Genomic DNA, 18015 nt, shown 5'->3' with positions numbered 1-18015 from the left:
TGGATTTTTATTTATCATTATTTTTAAAGTATTGTATTTCTACGGATCGAATCGGATATCTAGATAAAAATATAATTTTTTGATATTTATTTATTTATATCTATAATAATAAAGTCAACTTACTTTTCGTGGCCGCGGTCATTACACAAGTTTCAAATCCGTAATGCAATGGGCGATGGAGCACTGGGCCTTTGTTATCTCATTGGGCCTTTACTTTCTTACCAGTGTGGCCCACCTGGGTTTTAGGGTTATGTTGATGCTCAAGCTCTTCCCGTGCGTCGCTGTGGCCCTTGCGTTCACCATGGTTCCCGATCAAATCTTCTTTAACGTTTTCTATCTGATTCATGCTTTGGGGTTTTGTCTTTCAAAACCTTTTTTTTTTCGGTTTCACATCTTGAGCTCCAGAGTCTGCAACCGTGACTCCTCACATCTCACTGCCTCCGGCGGTCTTCTTTGTAACGCACCAGTAATAGTCACCCGGAAACATTAATTTCTTTGTAACGCATCGAATTAACTCTCCATATCATCCTCCAATGTAACCGATTGAAACTCCACCTATAAATGGCTTCTTGCTTGGGATGAAGAGTCACACCGAAAGGAAATCCCAAAGATCTCTCTTTATTAAGCAGCAAATCCATCAATGTAGAATTCGTTTACTCTGCTTGGTGAGGTCAGTGCTATCAATAGCACAATCAATGATAGGACACACTGAACACAGCGTGTTATGCTACGTCTAGAAAGGTACTCACTTTAGTTGGAACTCCAGTGTTTGGCATCTCTTACAACTTTGTATGTTATCTTATGTCATTGATACTTTGCAGGGAGGTGAATGTGTGTGTCAGTCTGTTGGCGTAGCTTTTTCGCATCACATAACAAACTCGAAAGCTACGGCTCTGAGCCGAAAGTTTTCTTGGTCAATAGCATCAGTGCCTAAGTTTTTGGAGGTGAGGAAACTGAGTATTTATAATCTTTCTTGCGTTTAGTCAAAACTTCAAACACATTATTTGTAACAGATTGTGTTTACAAGCAACCATATCATTCCATAAACTAACTTCCTGTTATGCAGGCCGCCTATTTCTCGACGGAACATCTGGAACCCACATCTACTTTGACTCTGAGACAGCTGCCGGAAAAGAACTCTCTGAAAAGTAAGAATCTCTAATACTATAATTAGATAGCTAACCACCCTCTCTGTACATAAAAAATCTTGGCAATTGATATAATCTTGCGTTTTTGTGCTGTTACATTAAAATCTCTTTAGGTTGTTTAGGGATGATACCAACCAGCCTTTTCACCCAAGCTGCTTCATGCCCAGAAAATATAACCTCTCACTGTAACTGAGCTTAACCAATATGGTCTCACATCTGAACCTCAGGTCCTGTGTTTAAAATGGCGCATGGCGCACCAAGGCGAGACGGTCCGAGCCTTGCGCCTTACGCCATGGCGCAATAAGGCGCTCGCCTTGAAGAAGCTATTTATCTGTGACAAAGTAACACATGAATCTATTAGAAGAATAAGCACAAACGAGATTGGAAAGAGTAGAGACTAGAGAGTTCTAACCTTAAGCAAAAACACTTGAGATCTATGTTTATCTTTGGTTACGTAACTTGTCTTTTAATAAGCTAGCTTTCATAGTTATTTAGACGTCTAAGGTTTAATTATTAATTAAAGTTTGGTTTCATACCTGGTTTAGTCCGGTTTACATATAGTCTCCATGGCACGCCTTACGCTCGCCTTCTGGCCAAGGCGCTCCATGGCGTGCGCCTTACGGAACCCACCCTCGCATAGGAGGTACATGGCGATGGAGCGTCGCCTGAGTGCGCCTCGCGCCATGGCGCAAAAAGGCGAGCGCCATTTTAAACACAGCTCAGGTCAGAGTTTCATATATCTAAAGTTTCTCTAGCAATATAGAAATCTAATAGTTTCTGTTCTCTTACTGGTATTCAGACAGAGAAAGGATGGTGTTATATTGGATGCTCTAAATGTTCAAAGAACTTCCAGCATGCATGAGATATCTTCCTTTACATGCATTGTATGTGATAAGCCGAACGTCGTGGGTGTCCGAGGTAACGGTCCTTAAACTATGCTATCCTGGTATTTTAGTCCCCTGACTTAGATTTCCTGACACTACTACACTTTGTTGTGACTCTTTTTTATCTATAGGTATCGTGTGGAGCTGTCTGTTACAGACCCGATTGATGATACTACTGTCTTTGTGGCTTTTGATATGGAGATGACATTCAGGCAGCTGAAACTGCGCAGCTTTTGGTTATCCCCTCTATTCAACCATTTGGTTTTAGCTAAGGCTCCACTTACGTACATAGCTTTCTAAATAAAATGTTTTCTTCTTTGCAGGGGGCAGGTGTGAATACTCGAGTGGACACGAGCTCCCCCAGTCAAGAGAGTGATGTAAAATGAAATATTATTGCGTCGAAAATAGAAAAAAGCGTTCAGAACTTACTTTAATTTTCATATTTAAACTTTTAAAATCTTTAATTTTCAGATTTCAACTTTTAAAATTAAAAAATAATTCAAGATATGGGCAAAAACCAATGTGATCAGTGTCTTCCAGCTTATATGAATCAATGGTATTACGCATCTTCTGCTTAGTCCATTTAACAATCTATGCAAAAGTTAGATTACTGAAAACATGCTGTATCATTTGCGAGCACTGCTATTTGTATAAGCAAACGAAAAAGTTCATATACTTCATTTGATACGTGCTGTTTCACTTCAAGTTCTTACAAATAAAACATCATCAGCTGGCAGTTATTTTTCAGAACTTCATCAATAATAATCTTTCGGGGGTTTATGTTGGCCACAATATAATAAAAATATACACTCCTCTACGCAGGACGTTTAGGTTTTGCGAATCTCATTTTTCTCAAATAATTATATCAGATAATAAAAACGTGCGCACGAAACTAATACAATCAAAATTTTAACTTCATATATACATCATGGAAAGAACTTGGACTAATTACTTAAGGAAAACTAAAAAGGAAGGTGGGGCACGTGCCACACCTCCGTTCAACCTGCGTCTGCTCCTGACTATGCGTCTTCTTCCCGAGTGTCGACTACGACAATTTAGAGTCATCCTCTTCTAACTTAAAACGACGATGGAGTTTCGTGAGATTGTGTGATACGAATATTCGTGAGAAACTTTGGGTTGGGATTCATTCGCGTCGTTTCGATTCATATTCTTCCCCTATGTAACGTCATAGGACCACTGAAATCGCCATTGACAACTATAACTCATTCGATTTGCAACAGGCACAATTAATCATTCAATGCTTCTTATATCTCTTCAGACCGTGGATTTCCACCTATAAAAAGTTTAGCCTTCATCCCCTGAACATCATTCTCACAAGTCACAACTCCTCATAATAACACTAGAAACTTATTTTTTATTATAATGGCTAATCGCATTCATATCGACGATCCTTCATGTGTTAAGCGAATTGAGAATTCTGATTAACAGAATTAGACCGTTTATGTGGAATCAATAGTAGAGTGAGGATTTTCGGGAACGAGTGCGACGGAGGTTGTTACAGACAAAGAATTTGAAGCCTGAAACAGGACTATAGAATAGACTTTCACTTTCTAAGACTCGCTTGACAATTTTACTAATTAAATCTCCCCTATGTTTTTTGCAGGAATGGTGTTTGTGCCACCACTAGAGTCTTCGCAGAACCAAATTCATGTTTTATTCATATTGTTTCTGTTTTGTGTCTTTCAAAATTAGGTTCACCCATTACTAGAACACAATGTTCGCACTTTGCATATTTCCTTAAGATTTTGCCGGAGAGGTATCTTTTCCAAGTAAAGGAAAGACGCAATACTATCTCCATCTAAACGTTTGCTTTGTTTTTCAAAGGGCACTGACCATGTTATAGTTATTTTGGTCCTCATGTTTTGTGACTTACCAATTAGGCTTACCCATTATGAGAGCAAAGTTTTAGCTTTTTACATATCTGTAAAAGATTTTGCTGGAAAGGCATCTTAAACGTTTGCTTTGTTCTTTAAAGGAATCATTGGCTTACTTTCCCCGTTCAATTTTTCATTTCGGAATGAATTAACTTCAATGCAAAAAATATGTAAATTACCTTTATACCCTTAACCCTAATATCTCCATATCTAATGATACATAGCCGTATCAGTTTCATTTATGTTCTATCTTTTTCTTTTCTTTTTCTTCCTCGCTTTCTCTCTGCAACTCCTCCTTTTTCTTCTTCTTCGTTATCTCTCTCCATTCTCTGCGATTCTTCTTTCTCTTTATCTCTCTCTATTATCTTCGATTTTCTCTGTCTCTCTGGTTAAAGGTGATAAACTCTCCCAATGATGGAAACCGTCATTAGCAACTCCGTAGGTGGTGAAAACGACATGAGCAACCGTCGAAGGTGATGGAGTGGCATCAATGGCGATTTCTTCCCTTTCGCACTTCAAATCTATCCGGAACGGCGACAGCTCAAACCCTATTTGATGAAGAGTTCTGAGTTTTTTTTCGATCTAGGGTTTTTTATTTGTTTTGGATGATTTTTGATTTGAGAATGTTAAACGAATTATGATTTTTCTTTGATAGAGTTTTATTATTTTGGATCTTTTTCCGATCTAGGATTGTGTTATTGAAGATTCTGAGTTGATTTGATTTTAGGGTTTTTCTTGTTCTTCCGATCTGGATTTAGGCTCGGTATTACTAACTCATTCGAACTCGGTACAACTAACTCAGTAGTATTTAGTAGTACACATTATAACCAGTAGAACTCACTCGAACTTGGTATAACTAACTCAGTAGTACTCAATATTACGCAGTATAACTTAGTAGAACTCGGTATAACTCAATAAAACTCGATATAACTACACTCAGTAGTACTCTGTAATACTATGTACAACTCAGTACAACTCAGTACAATCAGTACCACTCAGTAATACTATGTCAGTATAACGAAATTTGACCAGTTGTACGACGATAAATAAAATTTGAAAATATTTGAAAATTCAAAATTTTAAAAATTCAAAATTTTAAAAATTTGAAAATTTGAAAAATTTGAAATTATTTAAAAAATAATAATTTTGAAAAATACAAAAGGTAAAATGGGATATTCAAGTTTCATTAAAGAGGAAAGATATGAGATTATGAGGGGCATATGCGATTGTTTTTTGAGATGTGGGGGCAAGGAAGCTCATGGTCCTCTTTAAGGTCAGCCCATGTTATATTTACTTCAGTTTCGTGCTTTAAAAATCTGCAAAGGGTTGACGATGATGGTTTACGTCTCTGTCAGTCCCCAGGTCAAAGCAAACCTTTACTCTCCCATTTTTTTATTTGATTTGTTGTTTCATTGTCTCTGATTTGGGTCCAAAAACAGAACACTTAGCTTTATATAGCTACACGGATGTTGGTGATGGACTTGAGTTCCACCACTTCGACCATTGCTCCCTCGACATCCTTGAAGAGTAAGTTCCTTTCCTCTATTCAAATATGTATTTTGCTTTTATCTTTGTGTTGGTGTTTGTTTTATCTTTCGCAAGGATTTTTTTTTTCCGTTTTGGTTTATGTCTCCCTTGCTTTCTCATTACATTACACCACTTTTGCATGTATAGAGACTAGAGTGTAATGTCCTCTTTCTCTTTGGAAATGTGATAATTTGTATATGCAATAAACATTCCAAAAATGTCTACTACGAAATTGAACTTGGACCTACAAAGTGTAAGCACTAATTAGTTTCAACAGTACATTCACTCTCTCCGTCTCTGATGCTACTCATTTCATGTGATATTCTCCTGTAGGTGCAGTTACTTGACTAATACGGAGGTAAAATTTATATTGGTCACAACTGATTTGTATGTCAAAGACACCAAATTGATAAATGTAAGCAGCTTCTCATCTGCTCAGATACTAATTAATTTCACATTAAACTAAGCTCTTGCAACACACCATTTCATGATCTCTCTATGTTGATGCAGAAGCCTAGGTTCTTAAGGCTCTATCTAAGAACTTGCACTGTTCTCAAGCATAGGGTTTGGTTGCTGAGGTTAACTGCAAGACCATCTCGGTGAGAGTGACTCAACACTAAAATCAAATGAGTGTGTATGTAATTTGACTACTTACTGCTGGATTTTGATTGAATTTAGAATCAAGCAGGAAGCAGCATAAATTCTGTTAAAAGCAAAGGAAGAACTGTTGAAGAATCAAGGGAAAGATTAAAAGCCAAAAAACTAAAGCCATGAAGATGATGACGGAAAAGGAATTTGAATCAAATGACAATGATTGTGACATCGGATAAGTTGTTGGTGTGAGCCATTCCTACAATCAAAGCGACTAATTCCTATAACCCCCAAAAATATGAAAATTACACCGGTGAAGCATTGAAGCTAGCTCTGCTTCAATCAGGTGCTGCATCGACAGAGTTTCCCTCTGTTGTTAATCATGGACATACATAGAATATGGTAGAATCAGTTTAATTTGCTGGATTGCCGTTGAAGAGAGTAGAAGTTTGTATGGGGGAATGTTGAGATCCAAAAGGTTTAGAGTCTTGAAAGGAGACTAACGATGTGATGGTCCATTATTCCATTTCTACAACATGAAAAAAAAAACTATAATTTATAGCTACACAATGCATACATTTACACTAAATGGTGTCTAAATTATAAGCTTAGAAATATTAGTGAGGTGAAATTAGTAACAATTTAGATGCAAGAAGCATACTAGCTATTTTATACAACTAAAAAGCTGGCTTCATGGATGCTTACGTCAAAAGTAAAGTGAATTCCAAGTGAAAATATGTACCTCCAAATCGTATAAGCATCGTAAGCATTATATTTACTAGGGGGATTGCCTCCGCGCAAGCGCGAGGTTGTGGACATAGTTCTTGTTTCATCTCAGTATTTGTTAAGAGTTATTGTAGTTGTTCATTTTGCGTTTTGGGTTGATCATTGTTTTTCAAGTTTTTTATTGTTATAGGTGATGTATAGTGTTTTTACATGTTTTTAGCTATTGAATTTGGTCATTTTAGAGTCTAAAGATTGCATTTAGGAGTCATTAGGTGTTGTATTCGTATATATTGCATATACAGGGGCTGGAATGCACAATCAAAAGTTATGGGGCTAACTGGAGGATAAAAGTGCACAAAATGGAAGTTATGGGGCCAAAGTATAAGAGGAAGAAGAAGAAACACAGTTTCACCTACAACCCTGAAGTGCTCACTTCAGAAACTTGTCTTCAGCATTTTGTTGATATAGGGAAATCTTCAAAGTTACCTAGAGCCCTAAAGTTAATTACCACTTTAGGAAAGCTGCATCTTGCACATTGATGCTCTAGGGAATCTGTTTTGTTTGGGACTTTGTATTTTGAAGTCCATTAGGGTTTTGCCTATACATATGTTGTTAAAGGTGATAAAAACCTCTAAGCTACCTCAGCCACATTTTCTCTCCTTTTTAGATCTGAAAACTCTTATTAGTTCTTGCTATTAATCTAAGTACTTATCTTGTTTATATATTCCTACTCTTCTCTAAACATGATTCTTCAAGGATCGGTGACAGATTCTTGGATTTCTATGGCTTATAGTGAGTAAATTTTTAGAGTTCTTGGGTGGGTAGATTATAGTGAAAGATGGAAGATTGATGATGCTTATGATTAGATTAACATTGTTCAAAGCTTGTTAGGTGTTCTTAATGCTAGATTGGACTTGATCTCTCTAGTTTAGATCTTAAGCTATTTCACGACCGGAACGTGTATGTTGAAATGCTTGAACCAACCTAATATTGTCCTTTACGGATTTGGCCAACGGAAGTTGATGCCCGAGATGTTAAGTGGTTAGTAGACTTTTGATTCATGCATGTTTGATTGCGTTAGGCCAACAGAAGTTGTTGTTTAATTCATGATAAGCATAGGAATTTCTGTCACGAAAGTGGATTAATATATCTGAATGAGATCTAGACCTTTAGTGCATATGTTAGTCGGTGATGTCTGGTATCTAAATCTGAAGTCAATCATCTCTGATCGATTACCTTACCCAAGAGCTTGTCTTTCTTAGTTTATTTCTAGTAGTAGTTATTTGTTGTCTTTATATTTCATTAGCTTAGAATTCACTTCACCTTCCTATTAGCTTAGATTAAGGAGATTTGTGTATTCTTAGTGTTATAGATCACTAGTTCTCTGTGGATTTGATCCTAAAGTGCTGCATCGATATACCATTCGATTGTGGTAGCGTGCACATTAGGTTAATTGGCCTGTGGTAAAACGCAGAACATCAATTTGGCGCCGTCGCCGGGGAACTTGTTCGATTTGTCATTAGGATTTCATATTTCCTTGAGACTAAGCTTTTTATGTTTTGTATAGTTTTAACTTTTATTCTGTTACTATTCCCCTTTCAAGTATTTTCTCTTTTGCAAGGTACAACCACAAAAAAGGAAGATCATGCCTCTTGATTTAGAATCAATGTTGAAAACTCTTTTGGAAAGCTCAAAGAGGATCTCGGAAAGCCAAGAGAAGATGCTGGAGAGCCAAGAGAGACCCTTGGAAAGCAAACAGAGAACTATTTTTGAGAATCAAGAGTGGATGATATCAAGAAGCTCCACATTCTGTGCAAGAGCTTACGAACCACCCCCCCCCCCCACAAGCTGTCATGAAGCTTATGAGCCGTCCACCTCAAACCGGTATCAAACTGATGGAGACTTTGGTCAGGAAAACCATTGGGAGTATGGTGAGAGATACCAACCTTGGAATGCAGAATATAGCTATGAAGAATCTCATACTTCCCCATCCTATAATGAAGAGAATGTTCACAACTTGTTTAAGTTGATGTTGGAAAGGTCAGAAAGGATGACTGAAGGGATATAAGCCATGGCCCATGCGAACAACAAAATGGCTGAAAGGTATGGAGAACCTCTTTGCAACAACAGTCTCACTCAAGAAACTGAAGAACAAGAAGAAGAGAGCATCCCTTCCTACAAGAACAACTCGTGTGAAGCACATACCACATACATGGAATGTGATTTTGAAAGGGATGCTCAGCTTGAGGATGATTTTCAACAAGAAGCCGAAGAGCCTATATACGAGTTTGAATCACTATCTGAATGCACAGTAGATGAGAATCATATTCTAAGATCCGAGGAACAAGCAGAGACTGTGACATTCATGAGTTATTACACAAACTTCGATGAAGATGAAGTACGTCTTGTTGAGAATAATCTTGAAGATCTGGGTGATGACATTTTGGTTGTTGAATGCGTTGAAGAGACAAGAAAGAGCTTGGTCTTTATAAACAAGCTCACACCTGAAGAAAAAATGCATGTGCTCCCTGCAGCCAAGGAAGAAGCAAAAGGTGAAGAGTCTACGGAGAATCGAGCAATCTGCACTGAAGAATCCTCTAAGGAGGTAGAAGAAGAAGAGTCTTCAGTGGATAAGTCCTTTGAGAATAATTCTGGTATTCTCTCCACCAAAGAGCTGAAGGTTGATGATGCAAAGGTGATACCATTTGAGGAAATCAGGATGAACGAATTCAGGGGATGGTTCTATGATAAGTATGATCCTGGTGATCGGGGTTGTAGCAATAAGGCCTTCTGTGGGCCATCTCTTGCCTCCTGTTATCTTTCAAAGGTCAATCAAAATCGCTAGAGGTCAAAAGAAGATGCTTTCTCTGTCTATCCTCCTCTGAACCAGCCAAGCTTCAAGTAAGTGTTATTCCAACTCTGTTCATACTTAGATTTTGTTTTATTCTTTCTCTTTTGGTCTTTTCTTCACCTTTACTCTCACACAAGGGACTGTGTGAAGTAAGTTTGGGGGGAGAGACCAACTATCTCACCTTGTGTTCTGTTTTGTTTTCTTGAGTCTCATGCATTGCATTGTTCATACATTTTTGCATTAAAAAAAAACATAAAAATTTTGAAAATTTTCAAATTTTTCAAAAACCAAAAACAATCATATAGCTCATTTTGTATCATTTTCATGTTAGGATCGAGATTAGAGCATATAGGATTGCATTCATTTGCATTGGGGATTATGAATTTGTATGAGTTCACATTTAAGATTGAGATCAATGCCCTTTGAAGTAGTTGTTGGTTGCTTTATCTTTCTTTCGAATCTGAAATACTCTTTCTTGAAGAAACCTTCTTTTGTGAAACCTGCATGATCTTGAAGCAACTCTAAGACTATCGGACTTAAAAATGAATCTATTATTCTTTCTTAGGGGTTTGAAATGCATTCTCATGGCTTAAGCTTGGGTTTTATTTACCCATTTTTGCCAATCTTCTGCTAACCCGAGCATCTCTTCCCACCATTTGACCTTGGCCTTCATTTTAAACCTATCATATGTTTGCTTGAGTGAGGCATTTTCTTGATAACTTTTGACATGTGCACAATCTTGAGAGTATTGGGAACGACAATGGTTGTTTCTCATTACGGCTAGCTATTAGAACCTCATTATGGCTAGCATATAGGATTGAGAGTTGGATTGGGAAGACTTTTAAGTCTAAGCTTGTTGGGAAAGAATAAAGAAAAAATGAATTGGAGAGTGTAGAAAGAGAAGAAAAGTTGCTAGGGATTTAAGTAAAAAGAAAGAGCTCTAAGTTTTAGAAAAGAAACCTCCCTTGATGCATAGAAAAGAAAAAGAAAAAGAAAAAAAATAAGAGTAGGGGCAAAAGAAAAAGAAAAGGGCCAAAGTGAAAAAGATTTCCCTAGAAAACTAGCAAAAGAAAAACCAAGTTCATTTGAGTGTGAAAATAAAGAAAGATTTTTGAGTTTGGAGTGAGAGATTGAAAGTTTGGCATTAAGCAAAAGGGTAGAACTTGCATATATCTTAGGATTGGGTAGAACAATGAGAATCAATTGTTGTATGCATGAATTGTTCTCTTTCTTAAATAAATTTTGTGTAATGTCAATTGCTCCTTGTTTGAGAGAAAGTCACCAAAAACCATGAACCACCCACAAAAGCCTTTGAACCTAACCAAATGAGAATGACTGATAATCCCTTTGCAAGACTGCACTTAATATCTAAATGAATGTAGGGAGTTGCTTTGAGGTTATTGCTTGAGTTCAATCATATTTGGTGTTGTGTTGCCAAGATAAATCATATTTGATAGATTGTTTAGGTGATGCAATTTATAACTACGTTGAAGGACATTGGGTTGAATCTTGAATGTGAATTTTGTTGTTCTATATCCTCTATTTTCAACCTCTTTCTCTTACTCTTCTTGAAAGTTTATTTGAGGACAAGTAAAGAATCAAGTTTGGGGGAGTTGATGTATAGTGTTTTTACATGTTTTTAGCTATTGATTTTGGTCATTTTAGAGTCTAAAGATTGCATTTAGGAGTCATTAGGTGTTGTATTTGTACATATTGCATATTCAGGGGCTGGAATGCACAATCAAAAGTTATGGGGCTAAATGGAGGATAAAAGTGCACAAAATGGAAGTTATGGGCCAAAGTCGAAGAGGAAGAAGAAGAAACACAGTTTCACCTACAGCTCTGAAGTGCTCACTTCAGAAACTTGTCTTCAGCATTTTGTTGATGTAGGGAAATCTGCAAAGTTACTTAGAGCCCTGAAGTGACCACTTTAGGAAATCTGCATCTTGCACATTGATGCTCTAGGGAATCTGTTTTGTTTGGGACTTTGTATTTTGAAGTCCATTAGGGTTTTGCCTATATATATGTTGTTAAAGGTGATAAAAACCCTAAGCTACCTCAGCCACATTTTCTCTCTTTTTAGATCTGAAAACTCTTATTAGTTCTTGCTATTAATCTAAGTACTTATCTTGTTTATATCTTCCTACTCTTCTCTAAACATGATTCTTCAAGGATCGGTGACAGATTCTTGGGTTTCTATGGCTTATAGTGAGTAAATTTTTAGAGTTTTTGGGTGGATAGATTAGAGTGAAAGATGGAAGATTGATGATGCTTATGATTAGATTAACATTGTTCAAAGCTTGTTAGGTGTTCTTAATGCTAGATTGGACTTGATCTCTCTAGTTTAGATCTTAAGCTATTTCACGCCCGGAAGGTGTATGTTGAAATTCTTGAACCAACCTAATATTGTCCTTTACGGATTTGGCTAACGGAAGTTGATGCCCGAGATGTTAAGTGGTTAGTAGACTTGTGATTCATGCATGCTTGATTGCGTTAGGCCAACGGAAGTTGTTGTTTAATTCATGATAAGCATAGGGATTTCTGTCATGGAAGTGGATTAATCTATCTGAATGAGATCTAGACCTTTAGAGCATATGTTAGTCGATGATGTCTGGTATCTAAATCTGAAGTCAATCATCTCTGATCGATTACCTTACCCTAGAGCTTGTCTTTCTTAGTTTATTTCTAGTAGTAGTTATTAGTTGTCTTTATATTTCATTAGCTTAGAATTCACTTCACCTTCCTATTTGCTTAGATTAAGGAGATTTGTGTATTCTTAGTGTTATAGATCACTAGTTCTCTGTGGATTCGATCCTAAAGTGCTGCATCGATATACCATTCGATTGTGGTAGCGTGCACATTAGGTTAATTGGCCTGTGGTAAAACGCATAACATCAATAGAGTTAGAGTTGTGATGATGAACTATGTATGCACTGTTCTCCACTCATGAAGGACTAAACTGTGTTAGTAATGTGATTGATATAGTTTGTGGTGTTGCTTGTTGTGTCACTGAGACTTATTGTTTGTTTGTCTTTTTAATTTGTTACTTGTACTGTTGAGATTACATAAATTATATTAAGGTTGTTGAGAGTACATTTTGTTTCTCGATATTATTTCTCCAGTTTAGTTATATAAGTTGTGTGTATTAAGTAATAATTTATTTTTATTCTTATTATGTTGGTTATATGTTTTTTTATTTATAAACTTGTTGCTTTTACCGGACCTTTAAAACAAATACATGAAGACTTGTAGAAATAACTATAAAATGAGTGACAATTAGTATTTGGGCCTTAATGAGTTTTAAACGAATATATGTTAGCACAATATAAACAGTAATATAAAGGGAATTATGTGTTGATTGTTTCTTACGGATCAATGAGGAGACGGATAACGACTCGAGTTGTTTCTTTGGTGAGGTCAGAACCCTGGACATAACGGATTTGCCCAACCACATCTGCGAGTTTAAATATCAGTTATGATATCGAAACATAATATAAAACCAGATGCAATATGATAATATACTTGGGAGTTCTAGGTTTGTGTTCGTAATCACTTGGAGATTGTCAAACAGTCTAATCTTGACTGGAGATTGATCTCAGGAGCACCCGTGATGACTTCATCAATAATGGTTAGTGAGATGAAACGAATGAGGAATGGATGATCAGTTATCTTGTACATGCTTGAGCACCTAGCAACCTCAAAACGACCGACTTTCACAATGGAACCTGCTTTCAAAGATGGCATGTAATGATTAGCACGTCCGACGGGAGTAAACTCATGAATCACGGAATCTGCAAATAATATTATCCAACAAAGACTCAGGAAATTAATTAAAACAATTATGTTAAATAAGTGTGATACATCGAAGATCAACTTACCTTTTCATCAAGGAAGAGAACCGCGATTCCCACAAACTCTGTGTCTTTTTTGAAGTTCAGGGAATCCCAGAAGCAAGGAAGCTAGAGGCTATGCTCTGACTAATACGACCAAGATGGAGACACTCGAAGGCTGAGTGACGGACGCCGGGACGCCGATTTGACGAACTGGAGAGGCAGAGAGAAACATTTTCTAGAAGATGGTTAAATCTAAGAGGAATCAATGAGTTTTGTGGATATGAAGATTGGGTTCATCAAAGATGAGAATCATATATTTAGGATTTACATAGGGGCTGCAAATCAGGAACATTTATGATCAAGCGATTTAAGATGTGGACATGAAGAGTTCACCGGTGAAAAAATAGATTACGAACAGACACACAAAACAACTCTATAACTCAGACTTGTTTGAGACAATGATGAAAAGAACCCAAACTCATGTTAAACGATAATAATTTACAATGTGGGAAAACTATAATTGTTGCAAACTTGAGCTTTTTTCATATAACGTGATGAATCTCATTTAAAAATGAAACCCATAACACATTTGTAGGCCCGACCCTCAGAGGAAGCCGAAGAAGCAAGGGCTTCCGACCTTTATAAATATATATTAGCCCATGATCATTTGCTTTCTCATGCAATTCATGATAAGCATAGGGATTTCTGTCATGGAAGTGGATTAATCTATCTGAATGAGATCTAGACCTTTAGAGCATATGTTAGTCGATGATGTCTGGTATCTAAATCTGAAGTCAATCATCTCTGATCGATTACCTTACCCAAGAGCTTGTCTTTCTTAGTTTATTTCTAGTAGTAGTTATTAGTTGTCTTTATATTTCATTAGCTTAGAATTCACTTCACCTTCCTATTTGCTTAGATTAAGGAGATTTGTGTATTCTTAGTGTTATAGATCACTAGTTCTCTGTGGATTCGATCCTAAAGTGCTGCATCGATATACCATTCGATTGTGGTAGCATGCACATTAGGTTAATTGGCCTGTGGTAAAACGCAGAACATCAATAGAGTTAGAGTTGTGATGATGAACTATGTATGCACTGTTCTCCACTCATGAAGGACTAAACTGTGTTAGTAATGTGATCGATATAGTTTGTGGTGTTGCTTGTTGTGTCACTGAGACTTATTGTTTGTTTGTCTTTTTAATTTGTTACTTGTACTGTTGAGATTACATAAATTATATTAAGGTTGTTGAGAGTAAATTTTGTTTCTCGATATTATTTCTCCATTTTAGTTGTATAAGTTGTGTGTATTAAGTAATAATTTTTTTTTATTCTTATTATGTTGGTTATATGTTTTTTTATTTATAAACTTGTTGCTTTTACCGGACCATTAAAACAAATACATGAAGACTTGTAGAAATAACTATAAAATGAGTGACAATTAGTATTTGGGCCTTAATGAGTTTTAAACGAATATATGTTAGCACAATATAGACAGTAATATAAAGGGAATTATGTGTTGATTGTTTCTTACGGATCAATGAGGAGACGGATAACGACTCGAGTTGTTTCTTTGGTGAGGTCAGAACCCTGGACATAACGGATTTGCCCAACCACATCTGCGAGTTTAAATATCAGTTATGATACCGAAACATAATATAAAACCAGATGCAATATGATAATATACCTGGGAGTTCTAGGTTTGTGTTCGTAATCACTTGGAGATTGTCAAACAGTCTAATCTTGACTGGAGATTGATCTCAGGAGCACCCGTGATGACTTCATCAATAATGGTTAGTGAGATGAAACGAATGAGGAATGGATGATCAGTTATCTTGTACATGCTTGAGCACCTAGCAACCTCAAAACGACCGACTTTCACAATGGAACCTACTTTCAAAGATGGCATGTAATGATTAGCACGTCCGACGGGAGTAAACTCATGAATCACGGAATCTGCAAATAATATTATCCAACAAAGACTCAAGAAATTAATTAAAACAATTATGTTAAATAAGTGTGATACATCGAAGATCAACTTACCTTTTCATCAAGGAAGAGAACCGCGATTCCCACAAACTCTGTGTCTTTTTTGAAGTTCAGGGAATCCCAGAAGCAAGGAAGCTAGAGGCTATGCTCTGACTAATACGACCAAGACGGAGACACTCGAAGGTTGAGTGACGGACGCCGGGACGCCGATTTGATGAACTGGAGAGGCAGAGAGAAACATTTTCTAGAAGATGGTTAAATCTAAGAGGAATCAATGAGTTTTGTGGATATGAAGATTGGGTTCATCAAAGATGAGAATCATATATTTAGGATTTACATAGGGGCTACAAATCAGGAACATTTATGATCAAGCGATTTAAGATGTGGACATGAAGAGTTCACCGGTGAAAAAATAGATTACGAACAGACACACAAAACAACTCAGTAACTCAAACTTGTTTGAGACAATGATGAAAAGAACTCAAACTCATGTTAAACGATAATAATTTACAATATTGGAAAACTATAATTGTTGCAAACTTGAGCTTTTTCATATAACGTGATGAATCTCATTTAAAAATGAAACCCATAACACATTTGTAGGCCCGACCCTCAGAGGAAGCCGAAGAAGCAAGGGCTTCCGACCTTTATAAATATATATTAACCCATGATCATTTGCTTTCTCATGCAATTCTACTCTAAAAAATAAAAACAGTGTTTGTTTAATAATCTTAATCAGTTTGGATGGTATGGTTAATTTGATAAAAATATCTACATTCGTAAACAATCAATTTTCAATTATATGTTATTTAACTAACTTTCGAAACAAATTTTAAATTGATTTATTTTCACATTATCTAAATCTCGAATAGGTTTAAAATGTATAAAAGAAAAGAAAAAAAATCAAAATATTCAAAAAATATATATAAGAATGAAAAATAATTCATGATTTGTATATAAATTTCAACTGTAATTACAAGTAATTTACATAATTTTTTAATAAAGGTATAGGAAAGATAAAAAATGTAAAATAATTTCATTAATGAAAAATATTTTTATTGATTTCTAATAAAAGCTAAAATAGATATTAAAGATTAATATTATCTTTGGTTTCTAATAAAATAAATTGAATATATTTACGCATATATTAATAAAATAAATTGAATATATTTACGCATATATTAAAACATAACATAATTTCAATTATTTTTCACTTGCTTTCCCGCCCTTAGGGCGGGTTTACCCTAGTATTTAAATAATTATGAAGAAGATCCGAACACATAATTAATTATTTTGTCAAAATGGATCGAACCATGAATATCTTCAAAAACTCAGACATTCAATTCGGCCCACCCCTAAATACAATACAAACACGCAAGTAATGAGGTTTAATTTTCACATTTTACTTTAGTGCAAAGTTCAACCGATCAAAATTTAATAATCAAGAAATGAAAGTTCAAAAAAGTTTATCGTCACGATATAAAAATACAACATAGAATAAGTGTAATGTATGCATATTTTCTAATAAATTATTATGTTTATTTTTGCATCATATCGATGATCTCTCGCAAAAAGAATCAGAGTTGAGCAAAAAAGTCAAACAAAAAAATATGAACCTAACTGACCCTAAAATATGGATACAAATTGATCCAACATAAAAATTTGAATGAGTTTTGTTCTACAATATATCAAGTTTTATTTGAACCAAACCCAACTAATATCTGAAAATCTCCAAAATTTCAAAAATTCAAAATACTCACACTTAATTTAAGCTTAATCATGAGTCATAAATAAGCATTTGAGTCACCCAAGTTCGAATTAAAACTGAGTCCAAATTTAAAACGGTTCAACCGGATAGTGTTAAAGCGGTCTTCCAAAAGATATGTGAGTTCACATGTTTTCAAACCTCCATTCTATACTTTGATTGATGTTTTGTTTAAGGACAAACATGTTCAACAGGGCTTGCAATGTGTTACTATATACGAATCAAACCGAAGGAAGCTCAAACCAAACTTTAAGAATACCAGAATGAGATTAAATTCCATGCCTTATGTTGGAGAGTGATTACATCCAGCGAGAAGCTCAATTAAGGAGAGATGGCAAAGGGAGATAGACCGACTTTGAGAGAAAAAGAAATAAGTCAACTTTAAATAAAGAATACTTAACTCAAAGAGACTTAACACAAAGAGAGGACTCACAAACACACCAAAGTCGACACAAGAACTAGGGTGTTCATAGCTTTAATGTTCTAACCTATTTCATAGCTTTTAACGAGTTCATCGTCTTTTTGTTGTAATCAAACATTTGATCTCTCAATAAATATCTTTCAAATAACTCAACATCAAATTCATGATTTCATCTCAAACATGCCAAATTCATCTTAACACGCCAAATTCAGATTAAACAATTAATGTCATTTGTTGGGAGTTAGAAAGCAACGCCAAGAAAGATCAATGATGACTGGAGAATATCACACTATAACATGCATGGATGCTACTCTGCCGGTTGCAGATCTCGCCACCACGATGCAGAACTTGATGAAGCGGTTTGAGCAGCAAGACACATCAAACAA

General features: G+C 35.8%; 1 protein-coding gene across 7 annotated transcripts; it reads left to right on the top strand.

Annotated features, from left to right (window-relative positions):
- The first annotated feature begins 236 nt into the window (after positions 1–236).
- LOC106445258 lies at positions 237–12881 on the top strand. 7 transcript variants are annotated; one of them, XR_001288427.3, is made up of 11 exons: positions 237–741; positions 822–944; positions 1067–1148; positions 1262–1597; positions 1694–1871; positions 1948–2066; positions 2164–2268; positions 2356–5454; positions 5788–5869; positions 5965–6053; positions 6133–6604. XR_001288427.3 is itself a non-coding variant. In XM_022718552.2 (5 exons), exons 1-5 carry the CDS (start codon positions 5148–5150, stop codon positions 6162–6164), a joined length of 423 nt encoding a protein of 140 aa, XP_022574273.1. In that variant the 5' UTR covers positions 3211–5147; the 3' UTR covers positions 6165–6604. The 7 variants fall into 7 exon arrangements, 3 of the variants coding, with proteins under 3 accessions (XP_022574273.1, XP_013691228.1, XP_048607503.1); XR_007320948.1 differs by having other exon boundaries at positions 241–741; positions 1262–1871; positions 2356–5200; positions 5367–5454; XR_001288426.3 differs by having other exon boundaries at positions 239–741; positions 1376–1871.
- The last annotated feature ends 5134 nt before the right edge of the window (positions 12882–18015 follow it).

Source organism: Brassica napus, chromosome C3 (genome assembly GCF_020379485.1).
Source record: "Brassica napus cultivar Da-Ae chromosome C3, Da-Ae, whole genome shotgun sequence".
NCBI classification, from domain to species: Eukaryota; Viridiplantae; Streptophyta; class Magnoliopsida; order Brassicales; family Brassicaceae; genus Brassica; species Brassica napus.
Note: the sequence above shows the minus strand (reverse complement) of the source record. Positions and strands in the feature narration are given on the sequence as shown.